This window comes from Ciona robusta, chromosome 10, assembly GCF_009617815.1.
Source record: "Ciona robusta chromosome 10, ASM961781v2".
Lineage (NCBI taxonomy): Eukaryota > Metazoa > Chordata > Ascidiacea > Phlebobranchia > Cionidae > Ciona > Ciona robusta.
In genome coordinates, this window is record NC_143244.1 from 2,615,517 (window position 1) to 2,630,909 (window position 15,393).

Consider the following 15,393-nt stretch of genomic DNA (forward strand, 5'->3'; position numbering starts at 1 on the left):
AAATGTGTCACTATAGCTGAGCAAACAAGTGGTGTAGAAAATTTCCACTCTTTATTGAACCACTTCGCTTCAAAAATACTACATTTTTCATTTGAGGAGATTTATTTTTAAATAACAGCAGTATTTTTTCATGAAAATTAATATACAATATTTTAGACTACTTCTAGCATACTTGCATTAAAATGTGAAAACCGTCAGCAGGCTTACCTGCAGCATGGCCTACTCAACACACGGCCTAGGAATACACCGAAACTTCTTAGAAAATAAGAGGCCTATTGACGCGAACAATGCCCATTATAATACATTGTTACGTCAGAGTTTTTGCATCAAATAACAGTTTATTTACCAATCCCGGGTAAATTACCTTATTTTTCGGGATATTTTATCAACATCTTATATTTTTAAGCATGACTGAACAGATAGGAGTTACTTTTAACCACGTGCGGCATACAAGTAAGTTTTACCAACAGTTTAGTTTGGCTCAGTCGCTGAGGGCAAATAGTATTTGGCTTAAAACAGAAGTTTTTTAAGACAGCCTATATATATCTAGCAAAAGAACACCGCAGTAACAACAAGTAGGTTAATTGATATGTCCGTTGTGGACTTTTAAAACCGGTCCTTAAAAACAATATAGGAAATTGGATAAACACAAGCATTAGCCTTTTGTCTTAAGGTGCTTATGCCTTGATCTGTCCTGTTGCTTATAACCTATTTTCTACTCGAGTTTTTTTTTTAAAGCAGGACAGAGGCTCTTCCTCGAGGTCCAAAAATGGTTCATACAGCGCATCATAAATTAAGACTGTATAATACAAACAAACGCACGATAGCCTCCCTTCGTACTTGTGTCTAACTTTAGACCTTTGTCGCTGTTTAAATTTTACTAGTACTTCCTTCCTGACAGAATTATTGACACATCTCTGTTTGTTGTTAAAGAATATATTATAGCCAGAAGTAGTTCCGACTTAATTGAATTTAAAGTAATCAGTTTGACTTAATCTATTTTGTAAGGTAACTGGAGAATTCAGATTCTGGGTACACCTACTGTTTATTTTTGCGACATCCCATTAAAAGAACCTCCTACAGCCAATAGAAAAAAATATTATGTAAAAAGTAAATTATGGTAAAATTGAACTTAAAAATATGTTTAAGGGGTTAAAAGTCTGAAATATGTGTCATTTGTTTTCTGTTTTGAAAATAGTCAAAAACAAGAAATAGCAGCGGGTAATTTGTGACATTTTATTCATATAGAAGCGGGTAATTTGTGACATTTTATTATTATAAGGATAACTTTTATATTATTTTGCCAAAAAATGTATTTAAAAGTTATTAAAAACTATTTTGCACCTACCCACAAAAGGAAAATGCAAACAAAACTTAGCAAGTTCGTTTAATTTAATGAGTAGTTTATATATTTCTAAAGATATTTGACAGGGTAAATATAAGCAATTTTACGCCTGCAACAAAACATGATTGTCTAAACACGTTTTTGATTCACAATAGCAGCAGTGAGACCACACGCTGTTTCTTTAACTAATATCATCTATCTTAATGTTTAAATTATATGTGTCCATCCATTAGAGCTTTGCTCTCTGGTAATATATATTTTTGAATTGTTGTCAATTAATAAAGGAATGATAGTACTAATTGGTGGTATTACTCCAAAACCATAATTTATTTTAATTTTGCAGGTCTGTTGGTTAAGGTGTTGCACCATAGTGTAAACACATATGTGTTGGAATATGATAATCCTGATACAGACAAGAACATGCGGAATACAAATTTACACAAATCACTTTGCACTCATATAGTTTTTATAATTCTCCCCTCATACCAAAAACAGAATAATAGTGTAGCGGTTGAGTGTGTTTCGAGCACAGATTTATAATATACATAATTATCTAAATTACACTATATGCATAACGATTGCGTGTTGTGTAAAGTTGCCAGCTGGCGCAACGCGGACGGGTCTTAATGAGGAAACCGCATTGTTAGGACAGTGCCGAGAGACTTTGCTCTGTGACAGTACGGAGCCTTGCTGTATAATGTTGTAACTGACGTAACCAAGTTTAAATCTTCTACCGGATTTATTGTCATTCTCGCGTGTAATGTCTTGTTGGGGGCGGCGTTAAACGTGAGTGATTAGCTTGGTTGATGTTGACTCCGTACGATGTTGATTCTTTTCTCTTGGTTGATTGTTGACGCCTGGTACTATCTTCTTGGCTGTTCTGACGCAGATTGTATAGTAAATGACAAACCACCAGCTCAACGGTTTTGACTCCTTTATTAACACGAACAACGATGACGGAAAATAGCTCACGAGAATGCGTAGTCACAAATGCGTAGTCTGAAAGCGTAGTGTCCAATATTTGTGCACTCATTTTATAATGAAAACACACAATAAAAGAATAGTAAAACGCCCAGTTAGTTTGACCCTGGGGCATGCAACGTCAGTAAACATTAGAAAACAGACATAAAAAGAATCGGGAGTGTTTTATCTACGCTTTGATGATACTGTAATTGTCTCCCTTACGCAAAGAAGACGTAAATTTATACGATTGTGAAAATGTTGGACACGAAAAAACGGTCATTAGAATGACGTAAGTTGCACACACTCGATCTTGGGACTTCAGTATATTTGTAGTGAAATAAAAATACATTAATAAATCTACTGCTTTCCCACATCAACCGCTACAGTCTCTTCTCGCATTTTGCATTCTTGCCATTATATAAGCCCTGTACTGCTGTATAGAATGAGGCAGTCGGAGCCGGAGTCGGGACCTGCAATGCTCGCTGTGCTCACTGTTATCGAATAAATTGAGTTGTAAACCTGGACTTGTCATGGAGTCGTTACTGTTCTGCTAGAGTCGGATCGCTCTTGAGCGAGGTGCGGGTTAGCAGAGCCCAAGACACGTGAGGGCAGCACGGTTTCGAGTACATTCAACATTTAAAAAATTACATTTAAATATTGGATTATTATCATGGTTTTGAATAAAGAATGCTTGTTCTTCTGCGTTCCCCAAATAAATGCTGCTTACTTGATCCGAACAAGTTTCCTTGCAAATCCTAGTGGGAACATATGATAGTAAAACCATCTGACGTCAAATGTTCACCAAAAATATGAGATGGCCAGCATACCAATAAAATGTCGCTTGCTTTTTTCTATGTCCCACTCTTCCTTTTGAAAATGAAAACACACACGTACTTATCACTTTAGTTTACAGTCATTCTTGTTGTGCTATTTTAAACACAGCACCAATCAAGCATGATTACTCGGCTTATGAAAACTTTAAATACAAAATTAAATGGAGTCTATCGACTTTATGTCGTATGGGAAAAATCGAAAAGAACTTAAAATCTGAACCCTGGAAAGTCACAAAAACTAAATCTCCACTAATTAAGCTTGCTTTGCTGTTTTGTGTGGATATACACTGATCCCTAGGAAATAAATTTCAATAAGTTGCTGAAGCCGTTAAAATATATATTGCTAATATAGAACAATGCTGGGAGAAGATGGGACACTTAAGCACATATTGCCAAATACTTCCAAAATCAATGAGATGACGGTTTTTGGGTAATACCACGAATTAGTACTATCATTCCTTTATTAATTGACACCAATTTAATAAAATATAATAAAACACACGAGGACTTATTTAGCGATCCGCACAACAGGTGAAATTTTACAAATTCGAAAACACACAGAATAAGATGGGACAGTTTAAAATCATTGTTAATTTTGATTATTAAGTGTATTCACAAATGAGAATATACGTAAATAACACGAAATAATACTGTACGCCTTGAAAATTAAGCGTAAACATTCTTTTTCTTGCCCTATTGCTATAGTTTTTACATGTTACTTCTACATTATATTATTGCATAACAATTGGTATTGTTTGAACGCCAATGGGTAATGTTCGAACTTCAATGAATAAATATTGTATCCTACAAATGTATATGAACTTGTAATACCAGAATATTGATCATAGCTATTGATAAAGTTTTTATTTTTGCTACAAACTGAGTATTACTACTCTGTTTTTGGCACAAGTCACTTCTCATAAATAATCACCAAGTGCACATGACCCAATTTCGAATATATTTTCAAAATATTATCTTTTTATTATATCAGTATCTTATAGTTGAATAACCCCTGATGTATAAATTACTAAATTAAAAGCAAATATTTCAAAGTTTGGCAATGAAAACACACAAAACTACAATGTGGGGGAAGATGGGACTCTAAATTGAAATATATTTACATTAGCAGCATTTTGCAACTTGTAGTTAATCTACCGAATTTAACAGGCTGCGCTAGTTTCTTTGCCATGTAAACTTCATATATATAACGTTAACCGAGATTTTTATGTTGTTTTTATCTCAAATTAAAGTCATATTGACCCCTGTCTATTTTCTTCATGCTTAATCAGTATTTTTTTTTAGAAAACTAAAACTAGTTTTATGAGACAAAATCAAACTGTACGAAATAGTCAAGGTTGATTTATGAAGCTATGAAACTAGTTTAATCGTTCGCAGACGCAAAATAAAAAATTCTTCGGCTTTACTGTGATTTAGCGAGCATTAAAAATTAGCACCGTACTATTTCGCATTTTTTTACCTGTTCAAAACATACTGTTTCTATTTTACATATTTTCTTAATATTTAAAAAGAGTAATCTGCTTTGACGGGCGTGTTATAAAGTCGCGATAATACTGTCGAATAATTCTGTAACCTTATTTCCCCGTTTATTATTAAATGGGGGTCCGTAAAAAGAAAATTAAAACAAAAGTATTGTCTGACAAAGTGTTCCATCTTCCCCCACCCTACTATACCTTAAAAACGTTTTGATTTTAATTATCCATCAAAACTGCATCAGAAAACGATAAACCGCTATTAGGCCGGGTTTTCCCGGCGCCGTAGCACAGTTAGTTAGTGCGCCCGCTTAATTCGAACCCATGGGGTGATGGGTTCAAGGCTTGTCATTGCTACATTTGTGGGCGCACGTGTCCTTGGGCAAGACACTTGACGGCAATTGTTTCAACCCACTGGTCACTAATGGGTTTTCAAAATTATCAGCCACACATAAAAAAAACTGAAAAAATCCACAAAAAATAATTAGCCACAAAGTAACATGATAACTTGTAAGCTAGCGCGAGGTGTATGAACACCCGTGTTATAACGAGTGCCGTTTTCCGGCCACGCGAGGATAAAGTAAGTTACATTCATTCATTCTCTATAAAAAATAAAAAAAGAATAGAAAACGCGCATCTTTAATGTCGGCAAAAGAGAGAGGTGATACACTCTCTCTCTTTCGCAGGGCGTTCCCGTTTACTATTGTAGTCAATGAAATCGAGGGCGTTTTATGTAGTTTTTCTTCATTTTTTGACTTAATTTAAACTCATAGAATAAAACAACGATTTTCTATATATATATATTCCTAACAAACCGTTTATTTGAAGGTTTTTAATTATTTTTTTTTAATATTTAAATTTCGTAAACAAGTGGTAAACTGTAAGCGTTAACCTACCAAATAACTAAACTAGCCTAATAAACTTACATAGTTGGTATATTTTTTAACACAAACACCTAGAACCTCTTAAAACTACTATGCGCCCATCCTTTACAATTGAGACCAAGCGAAATGGGGACGGAGTTTGCGGTCATGTGAATAGAAAAAAGAATATATCACGGTTTTGGGAAGTTGCGCGTTCTACTCTTTTTTAGTTCTAGGGCGTAAACACATCCCGCGTTACTTTAATTTTTGTGGTAAATTCAAAAAGCGACCGTTTTATTGATTCCAAAAATACTTTGCTTATTTAAATTGGTCCAGTATAGGCGTAGATATTCGTCCTCAAACAGTGATCTCTAGCGCTTTCCTTTTTTTACTACGAGCTCCGTGATTGTGACGTTGGAACGTACTAGTCACGTGACTGATTCATTCGTAAAAGCAAAACCAGCGTTTTTTTTGTTTTCTCGTTTTTCGCAAAATACACTGCTTCTCACCTATGTGAATAAGAGCTGCCACGCTTCAACAATTTTGTGACGTGTTTGTCACGTGGGTAGTAGACTTCTCAATTTTTTCGCCACGCAAGTTTCAAATCAGTTTTATGAATTTTACGGTGTTTGAGCTGGAATGTCTTTGGTTACACAGAACCGATTAAAACAAGTAAAGTGTCGTTGGAATAAGAAAAACACACTCTATCGATTAAAGCGATGTACATTTGGGGTGTGTTTTGCCCCTTTAAAGTTTTTTTTTAATGTTTATAACTTTTTAATTAAAGCGAATTATCACAAACTAGCTGTTTTAGCATTAGACATAAAACTTTAATTGTTATGCAAAAAACTGCGCAACCATGAGAACCGTGGGCCGGACTCCTTAAAGTAACCTTTTTACAAACTATAGCTGTTAATTTAGCACCAGTAGACATAAAAACTTTGTTCCTAAAAAGCGACCCAACCATAAAAACCGACCAAGGTAATCCCAAAGTTAGTATAGACCAAGTTAGGAAACGGCGCTCGTGTCCGCCATTACGGAGCCCACAGAGCGTGAATCGCCTATACAAATGCATGGTCGACATGTGTTCATTTAGTTCTTGTAAGCAATACAAAGCTAGAAAACACGTATAGCGGTTGTTTTAACATTTAAAATATTATTTCTAATATAAATCTTGTTATACAATATAAAATCTAGGAATTAATGTGGAGTAAATTAATATTTTGACTGGTTTTCGGCGTACAGTGTGGTTTAACAGGGTACTTTACGTTGGCGATTAAGACTAGCAGCAATTAGCTTAGTTTACATAATAGTATATGATCATACCTACAAATCTACAGAACCATTCTTTACTACATTTATAATCCAACATGAGTGGACATGCAGCTCCAAACTGCTTAAGTACTAGCAGATAGGGTGTTCGCGTTTTCCGATTTCATAAAGACCCGGAACGCAGAAAGGGTAGCTTACTAATTCAAGCAGAGGACCAAAAATTGTAACTCAGTATTGTTTTCCTCAATGTCACTTCGATATTAGGCAAATTTTCTGTTTTTTTAATCTTTAATCGATTGAGTGTTCAATAAAAGTGGATTATTTTTGTGAGGTTTATTATTGTGATAAGATATAACATTAGTAGAAAGCCATTTTACGCACAGAAGTGCTTGGTTTTTAAAAAATCGCAATATTTAAACGAAAAACAGCACCCAGCAATGATAAAATGCTATGCCGTAGGCTCCGTAATCGTGGCGACTATGACGTCATAGACGCGAAACAATGTATAACAAGACTCGTTGTTTTACAATCCGTTTCCTAATTCTAGGACCTAGAATACAGATATTATAGCGGCCATTTTCGATACTTTCTACTGGTGCCACCAGCCTAAACTAAATAGACCCCAGCGGTACCGATTCTGAAGTAAATCTAAAATTCGACAAAGTATTAATTATGAATATTAATATTCGCCATAAAAACATATTTATGGAATTTTTGCAAGAACCAGCGTTAAAAATATGTTCTAGCGCTACTTTCATAGCTACAAAATGAAACGTTATTTTTCTTCAAAAATAAGGGGGCTTGGGTGTAAAATATTAAAAAGTATGATCATAACTTGAATCATATAAATATCAAATTTTCAATTTTTTTGCGAAAGTATAACTTACGCATGCATCTTTGTTAGTCACTAACATACCATTCCCATTAAAAAAACAATTAATTTTAATTTTTTTTAAATAATGAATATTAATATTTGTCATAAAAACACATTTATAGAATTTTTGCAAGAAAAGCTTCAAAGAGTCCGGCCCACGGTTCTCATGGTTGCGCAGTTTTTTGCATAAGAATAAAGTTTTATGTCTACTGATGCTAAATTCACAGCCAGTTTGTGAAAATTCGCTTTAATTTAAAAGTTATGAACGTTTAAAAAATCAAATTTCAAAGTTGTAAAAAACGTCACTCGCGGGCACTGTGACGTCACAATGCAAGATTTCGTTTATGGGGAAAACCCGGTCTATCAGCGGTTTATTGGGTTCCCACTTTAACCCAGTACGCCAAATCCGGTACAAGTCATTTCGCCACTTATTTTAATTGTCGCTCGCATGCCTTCTGCAAAAATGTGTTGCAGAAAGTTTAGAATACGTTCGTATTACAGGAGGAGTTGGTTTTTACAATAAGTAACATTTTACTTGTGTGAAGGTACGTGTTGTGCAAAAATTAACATTTTACTTGTGTGAAGGTACGTGTTGTGCAAAAATTAACATTTTACTTGTGTGGGGTTATGTGTTGTGCAAAAATTAACATTTTACTTGTGTGAGGTTATGTGTTGTGCAAAAATTAACATTTTACTTGTGTGGGGTTATGTGTTGTGCAGAAATTAACATTTTACTTGTGTGAGGTTATGTGTTGTGCAAAAATTAACATTTTACTTGTGTGGGGTTACGTGTTGTGCAAAAATTAACATTTTACTTGTGTGAGGTTATGTGTTGTGCAAAAATTAACATTTTACTTGTGTGGGGTTATGTGTTGTGCAAAAATTAACATTTTACTTGTGTGAGGTTATGTGTTGTGCAAAAATTAACATTTTACTTGTGTGGGGTTATGTGTTGTGCAGAAATTAACATTTTACTTGTGTGAGGTTATGTGTTGTGCAAAAATTAACATTTTACTTGTGTGGGGGTATGTGTTGTGCAAAAATTAACATTTTACTTGTGTGGGGTTATGTGTTGTGAAAAATTAAAATTTTACTGGTGTGGGGTTATGTGTTGTGCAAAAATTAACATTTTACTTGTGTGGGGTTATGTGTTGTGCAAAAATTAACATTTTACTTGTGTGGGGTTATGTGTTGTGCAGAAATTAACATTTTACTTGTGTGGGGTTATGTGTTGTGCAAAAATTAACATTTTACTTGTGTAGGGTTATGCGTTGTGCAAAAATTAACATTTTACTTGTGTGGGGTTATGTGTTGTGCAAAAATTAACATTTTACTTGTGTGGGGTTATGCGTTGTGCAAAATTAACATTTTACTTGTGTGGGGTTATGTGTTGTGCAAAAATTAACATTTTACTTGTGTGGGGTTATGTGTTGTGCAAAAATTAACATTTTACTTGTGTGGGGTTATGTGTTGTGCAAAAATTAACATTTTACTTGTGTGGGGTTATGTGTTGTGCAAAAATTAACATTTTACTTGTGTGGGGTTATGTGTTGTGCAAAAATTAACATTTTACTTGTGTGGGGTTATGTGTTGTGCAGAAATTAACATTTTACTTGTGTGGGGTTATGTGTTGTGCAAAAATTAACATTTTACTTGTGTAGGGTTATGCGTTGTGCAAAAATTAACATTTTGCTTGTGTGGGGTTATGTGTTGTGCAAAAATTAACATTTTACTTGTGTGGGGTTATGTGTTGTGCAAAAATTAACATTTTACTTGTGTGGGGTTATGTGTTGTGCAAAAATTAACATTTTACTTGTGTGGGGTTATGTGTTGTGCAAAAATTAACATTTTACTTGTGTGAAGGTACGTGTTGTGCAAAAATTAACATTTTACTTGTGTGAGGTTATGTGTTGTGCAAAAATTAACATTTTACTTGTGTGGGGGTATGTGTTGTGCAAAAATTAACATTTTACTTGTGTGGGGTTATGTGTTGTGAAAAATTAAAATTTTACTGGTGTGGGGTTATGTGTTGTGCAAAAATTAACATTTTACTTGTGTGGGGTTATGTGTTGTGCAAAAATTAACATTTTACTTGTGTGGGGTTATGTGTTGTGCAGAAATTAACATTTTACTTGTGTGGGGTTATGTGTTGTGCAAAAATTAACATTTTACTTGTGTAGGGTTATGCGTTGTGCAAAAATTAACATTTTACTTGTGTGGGGTTATGTGTTGTGCAAAAATTAACATTTTACTTGTGTGGGGTTTTGTGTTGTGCAAAAATTAACATTTTACTTGTGTAGGGTTATGCGTTGTGCAAAAATTAACATTTTACTTGTGTGGGGTTATGTGTTGTGCAAAAATTAACATTTTACTTGTGTGGGGTTATGCGTTGTGCAAAAATTAACATTTTACTTGTGTGGGGTTATGTGTTGTGCAAAAATTAACATTTTACTTGTGTGGGGTTATGTGTTGTGCAAAAATTAACATTTTACTTGTGTGGGGTTATGTGTTGTGCAAAAATTAACATTTTACTTGTGTGGGGTTATGTGTTGTGCAAAAATTAACATTTTACTTGTGTGGGGTTATGTGTTGTGCAAAAATTAACATTTTACTTGTGTGGGGTTATGTGTTGTGCAGAAATTAACATTTTACTTGTGTGGGGTTATGTGTTGTGCAAAAATTAACATTTTACTTGTGTAGGGTTATGCGTTGTGCAAAAATTAACATTTTGCTTGTGTGGGGTTATGTATTGTGCAAAAATTAACATTTTACTTGTGTGGGGTTATGTGTTGTGCAAAAATTAACATTTTACTTGTGTGGGGTTATGTGTTGTGCAAAAATTAACATTTTACTTGTGTGGGGTTATGTGTTGTGCAAAAATTAACATTTTACTTGTGTGGGGTTATGTGTTGTGCAAAAATTAACATTTTACTTGTGTGGGGTTATGTGTTGTGCAAAAATTAACATTTTACTTGTGTGGGGGTACGTGTTGTGCAAAAGTTAACAATCTACTGTTGAGAACTCGTACGAACTTATATTTGTTTCTCTTTTAGTAAAAGCGAAATAGTTATTTTATAACTGATATACATTTACTTTGCAAAACAAGAATTGTTCAACCCATGACTCATTTTCTGAAAATGTAAGTGCTGCACTAAAACTTTTTATAGTTGTTAGTCATTTAGGGCTAGGTGCAGTGGTTTATGCTTCTGCCTTTTAGCCCAGAAATCACAAATTGTAAGCTAAGAAATGTTAATGCATACCTTGCAGAGAAAACCATAAGTTTGTGTTTTCTGTTATTTTATAATTCGATTCCCAATTGACTATATGGTAATTTGCCGGCACAGGAATAGTTTAGGTCATTTATCCAACTATATATAAAGCCACGTTTCCATTTATGTTATACAGGGAAGGTAAAGATACTTCTTTATCAACTCAATTTCTAAAGAACCAAACTGTGGTGGAAACAACATCAGATAAAAACAAAGCTGGTCAAATCGTTAAGTTTAACACTTTGCAAGAAGCTACAACAGCTATTCAAAATGTTGAAACGGACACCTTGACCAAATTTATTTTCTTGAGAAGAAAAAAAAATGGTATGTTAGTAAATTTGTAAATTATTTGTACATATATATCTCACATAATCCTGAAATATATATTTTTATTATTAGATTTAAGAAAAAGTAAAGTTCAATGGGATGCACAAGAAAACATCCCATTTGTTGTTAAATCGTTCACAAAATACGAATGTCAACATGGCAAAGATAGAAATAAAACAAAGAATTTAAAACGACAAAACCAGTTTAAAGCTCCAGCTGACCACATGTACGGGAAAAAAAAATACCTTTGCGTGCAAGGATCAAAGAAAATGAATTGCACTGCATGTTTAAGTATTCGGGAGATTCTTACTTTCCCACATTATAAGGTAACTCAAGACAGCTTTTACACTACGTTGATGAGTGTAGCAAATCAAAGATGTTTTTTTACTTGTGTGGGGTTATGTGTTGTGCAAAAATTAACATTTTACTTGTGTGGGGTTATGTGTTGTGCAAAAATTAACATTTTACTTGTGTGAACGTACGTGTTGTGCAAAAATTAACATTTTACTTGTGTGGGGTTATGTGTTGTGAAAAAATTAACATTTTACTTGTGTGGGGTTATGTGTTGTGCAAAAAATAACATTTTACTTGTGTGGGGTGATGTGTTGTGCAGAAATTAACATTTTACTTGTGTGGGGTTATGTGTTGTGCAGAAATTAACATTTTACTTGTGTAGGGTTATGTGTTGTGCAAAAATTAACATTTTACTTGTGTGGGGTTATGTGTTGTGCAAAAATTAACATTTTACTTGTGTGGGGTTATGTGTTGTGCAAAAATTAACATTTTACTTGTGTGGGGTTATGTGTTGTGCAAAAAGGTGGAGAGTGCAGTGGATAGGAAAGTGAAGAAAAGGCGTAAATCAATTTAAAAAATAAAAACAATTTAACCAATGTTGGCTTCTTATTTATTTGGAAAACTAAGAGCGGTTGCCTAGGATAATTTCTTAGTGAAACCTTTGTTAACTAGTTTGTATTCTACTTTTCCCATACACATGACTACAGGAGTGGCTGCATCAAGCCTTGTACCTAATATCTTCTTCGCATGCGAATTCATACGCCGGGTACTGTGTACAGTCTTAAGAGGAAGAAAAATTAATTAAATGTCAGCGGTTCCACCACGCACCCATGAGGTCGCTTTATATGCGTGATCGTTAGGTTTTGAAAGGAGAACCTTCGCAATGCCATGGTGTGAAAACAATGGAGATGTTAACCAACCTCGACAATGCCATATTGTACCGATATGTAATATATTAAGCATTGGCCAGGCATACACGAAACAGTGTAAGTTGCTCTGTAAAAGCATTTGCTTAGTTTAAAGCATTGGCCAAGCATACACGAAACAGTGTAAGTTGCTCTGTAAGAGCATTTGCTTAGTTTAAAGCTTTGGCCAAGCATACACGAAACAGTGTAAGTTGCTCTGTAAGAGCATTTGCTTAGTTTAAAGCATTGGCCAAGCATACACGAAACAGTGTAAGTTGCTCTGTAAGAGCATTTGCTTAGTTTAAAGCATTGGCCAAGCATACACGAAACAGTGTAAGTTGCTCTGTAAGAGCATTTGCTTAGTTTAAAGCATTGGCCAAGCATACACGAAACAGTGTAAGTTGCTCTGTAAGAGCATTTGCTTAGTTTAAAGCATTGGCCAAGCATACACGAAACAGTGTAAGTTGCTCTGTAAGAGCATTTGCTTAGTTTAAAGCATTGGCCAAGCATACACGAAACAGTGTAAGTTGCTCTGTAAGAGCATTTGCTTAGTTTAAAGCATTGGCCAAGCATACACGAAACAGTGTAAGTTGCTCTGTAAGAGCATTTGCTTAGTTTAAAGCTTTGGCCAAGCATACACGAAACAGTGTAAGTTGCTCTGTAAGAGCATTTGCTTAGTTTAAAGCTTTGGCCAGGCATACATTTGTGGAGGTCAACAGTAACGAAATCCACGTTACTACTTATGGGAACATGTAAAAGTTTTATTTGATTTTGCCTTGTTGATGTTTAGTCCAACGCAGTTAACATGAAACCACTGGGGACACTTGGTGCACTGGACCCAATCAGTGATATTGTCATCCTGGTTTCTACATGATCCACAAACGTTAATATCCAGGGAGGACTCATGAGCAATTGTGCTCAATATATGCTCTCGGGATTCTTTTAGTCCAACATCTGGTTGTAGCAATGGTTTCGATTCTGTAAGCCAACTTGCGTACATGCAGATAACTGCACCACAGCTCATGTAATCATTTTGGAATGTCCGGCTTGTTAACATTGTGTCAATGGTGGTAATTTTAAAACCAAATTTACTGTGCAACACGTTGTTTAAAAATAATTTAGTTGTTTCAAGTTGCTTTGGCAAGTTTAGTGCATGCTTTCTGGGGTCTAAGTAAAGCAACTGCTTTTTCTTGATGTCGACAACCAGCAATACCCAATGAATTCTACTTGGGTTATACGGAATGAAAATAAATTTCATATTTTCTAATGTCATGTTTGCCCACAATCGCTTGACTGACATCCCGCTTTTCATACATTGCGCCACAGCTGAATCAGCAAACATGATGTGCTTGTTGTTTTTACATAAGCACCAAAGATAGCTGTCAATTATTTCATCATACAGCCAACCAACACGGAACTGCTTATCACACTCCCATATTTCTTGTTTCTGTTGGGAGCTTATGTTCATCTCCAAGGACAAAAGCTGAAGATATGTAATAGAATATGGACCACATTGTAATGCTTTGTCGGTTAGGTGTTTTTCAGCCAAGGTGTAGCATGGAAGAATTTTTCCCAAATTCGTCAGTTTTTGGTTGTTGGAATTTTGAGGGCCGCCAATTACATTGGGAGAATTTTCTGTTTGTTTCGGTTGCAATCCAGTGACTGCATGTAATGAAGACATGCTGTTTGCCACCGACCCATGTCTGCCTTGATATTTGTTCGGCTTAGGGTGCTTGCGTGGTAATTCATCACATACAAATGATGACGGCAACTTTCTCTTTTTTGTCTTCAAAGAAAGAGGAGGTTTTGATACCCGGATACCTTCTTCATGTCTGCAAGACTTTACCAAATTCTGTTCCACAGACTGTAATACTTCTTCGGCTTCCAACAAAGCCTGTTGAGAAGTAACATCATACAAGATATTTTTTATTCTGTAATCATACAAGATATTTTTTATTCTGAAAATGAGTCATGGGTTGAACAATTCTTGTTTTGCAAAGTAAATGTATATCAGTTATAAAATAACTATTTCGCTTTTACTAAAAGAGAAACAAATATAAGTTCGTACGAGTTCTCAACAGTAGATTGTTAACTTTTGCACAACACGTACCCCCACACAAGTAAAATGTTAATTTTTGCACAACACATAACCCCACACAAGTAAAATGTTAATTTTTGCACAACACATAACCCCACACAAGTAAAATGTTAATTTTTGCACAACACATAACCCCACACAAGTAAAATGTTAATTTTTGCACAACACATAACCCCACACAAGTAAAATGTTAATTTTTGCACAACACATAACCCCACACAAGTAAAATGTTAATTTTTGCACAATACATAACCCCACACAAGCAAAATGTTAATTTTTGCACAACGCATAACCCTACACAAGTAAAATGTTAATTTTTGCACAACACATAACCCCACACAAGTAAAATGTTAATTTCTGCACAACACATAACCCCACACAAGTAAAATGTTAATTTTTGCACAACACATAACCCCACACAAGTAAAATGTTAATTTTTGCACAACACATAACCCCACACAAGCAAAATGTTAATTTTTGCACAACACATAACCCCACACAAGTAAAATGTTAATTTTTGCACAACACATAACCCCACACAAGCAAAATGTTAATTTTTGCACAACGCATAACCCTACACAAGTAAAATGTTAATTTTTGCACAACACATAACCCCACACAAGTAAAATGTTAATTTCTGCACAACACATAACCCCACACAAGTAAAATGTTAATTTTTGCACAACACATAACCCCACACAAGTAAAATGTTAATTTTTGCACAACGCATAACCCTACACAAGTAAAATGTTAATTTTTGCACAACACATAACCCCACACAAGTAAAATGTTAATTTCTGCACAACACATAACCCCACACAAGTAAAATGTTAATTTTTGCACAACACATAACCCCACAC

General features: G+C 34.6%; 2 protein-coding genes and 1 long non-coding RNA gene across 3 annotated transcripts; 1 reads left to right on the forward strand and 2 right to left on the reverse strand.

The window, feature by feature from the left end:
- Positions 1 to 1,570: 1,570 nt before the first annotated feature.
- LOC149729514 (uncharacterized) lies at positions 1,571 to 7,042 on the reverse strand. Its single transcript, XR_016385930.1, has 2 exons — positions 3,136 to 7,042; positions 1,571 to 3,063 (listed from the first exon to the last, which is right to left on the reverse strand). It is a non-coding gene; the product is annotated as an uncharacterized LOC149729514 (long non-coding RNA).
- A 3,350-nt stretch (positions 7,043 to 10,392) lies between these two features.
- LOC149729515 (uncharacterized) lies at positions 10,393 to 12,231 on the forward strand. Its single transcript, XM_089886874.1, has 4 exons — positions 10,393 to 10,779; positions 11,046 to 11,233; positions 11,309 to 11,614; positions 12,203 to 12,231. Exons 1-4 carry the CDS (start codon positions 10,760 to 10,762, stop codon positions 12,229 to 12,231), a joined length of 543 nt encoding a protein of 180 aa, XP_089743000.1. The 5' UTR covers positions 10,393 to 10,759.
- Positions 12,124 to 14,377, reverse strand: LOC149729516 (uncharacterized; the record flags this gene model as incomplete). Its single annotated transcript, XM_089886875.1, has 1 exon — positions 12,124 to 14,377. A coding segment is annotated over one exon (1,206 nt), but the record flags the coding sequence as incomplete, so codon positions are not given.
- Positions 14,378 to 15,393: the final 1,016 nt, after the last annotated feature.

Excerpts from the sequence above, each read along its gene's own strand:
- LOC149729515 (XM_089886874.1), top strand. The coding sequence starts at position 10,760 with ATGACTCATTTTCTGAAAAT. Across the intron at positions 11,234-11,308 it reads CTTGAGAAGAAAAAAAAATG|ATTTAAGAAAAAGTAAAGTT; the intron begins GTATGTTAGTAA and ends TTTTATTATTAG. Across the intron at positions 11,615-12,202 it reads GAGTGTAGCAAATCAAAGAT|TTTGTATTCTACTTTTCCCA; the intron begins GTTTTTTTACTT and ends TTTGTTAACTAG.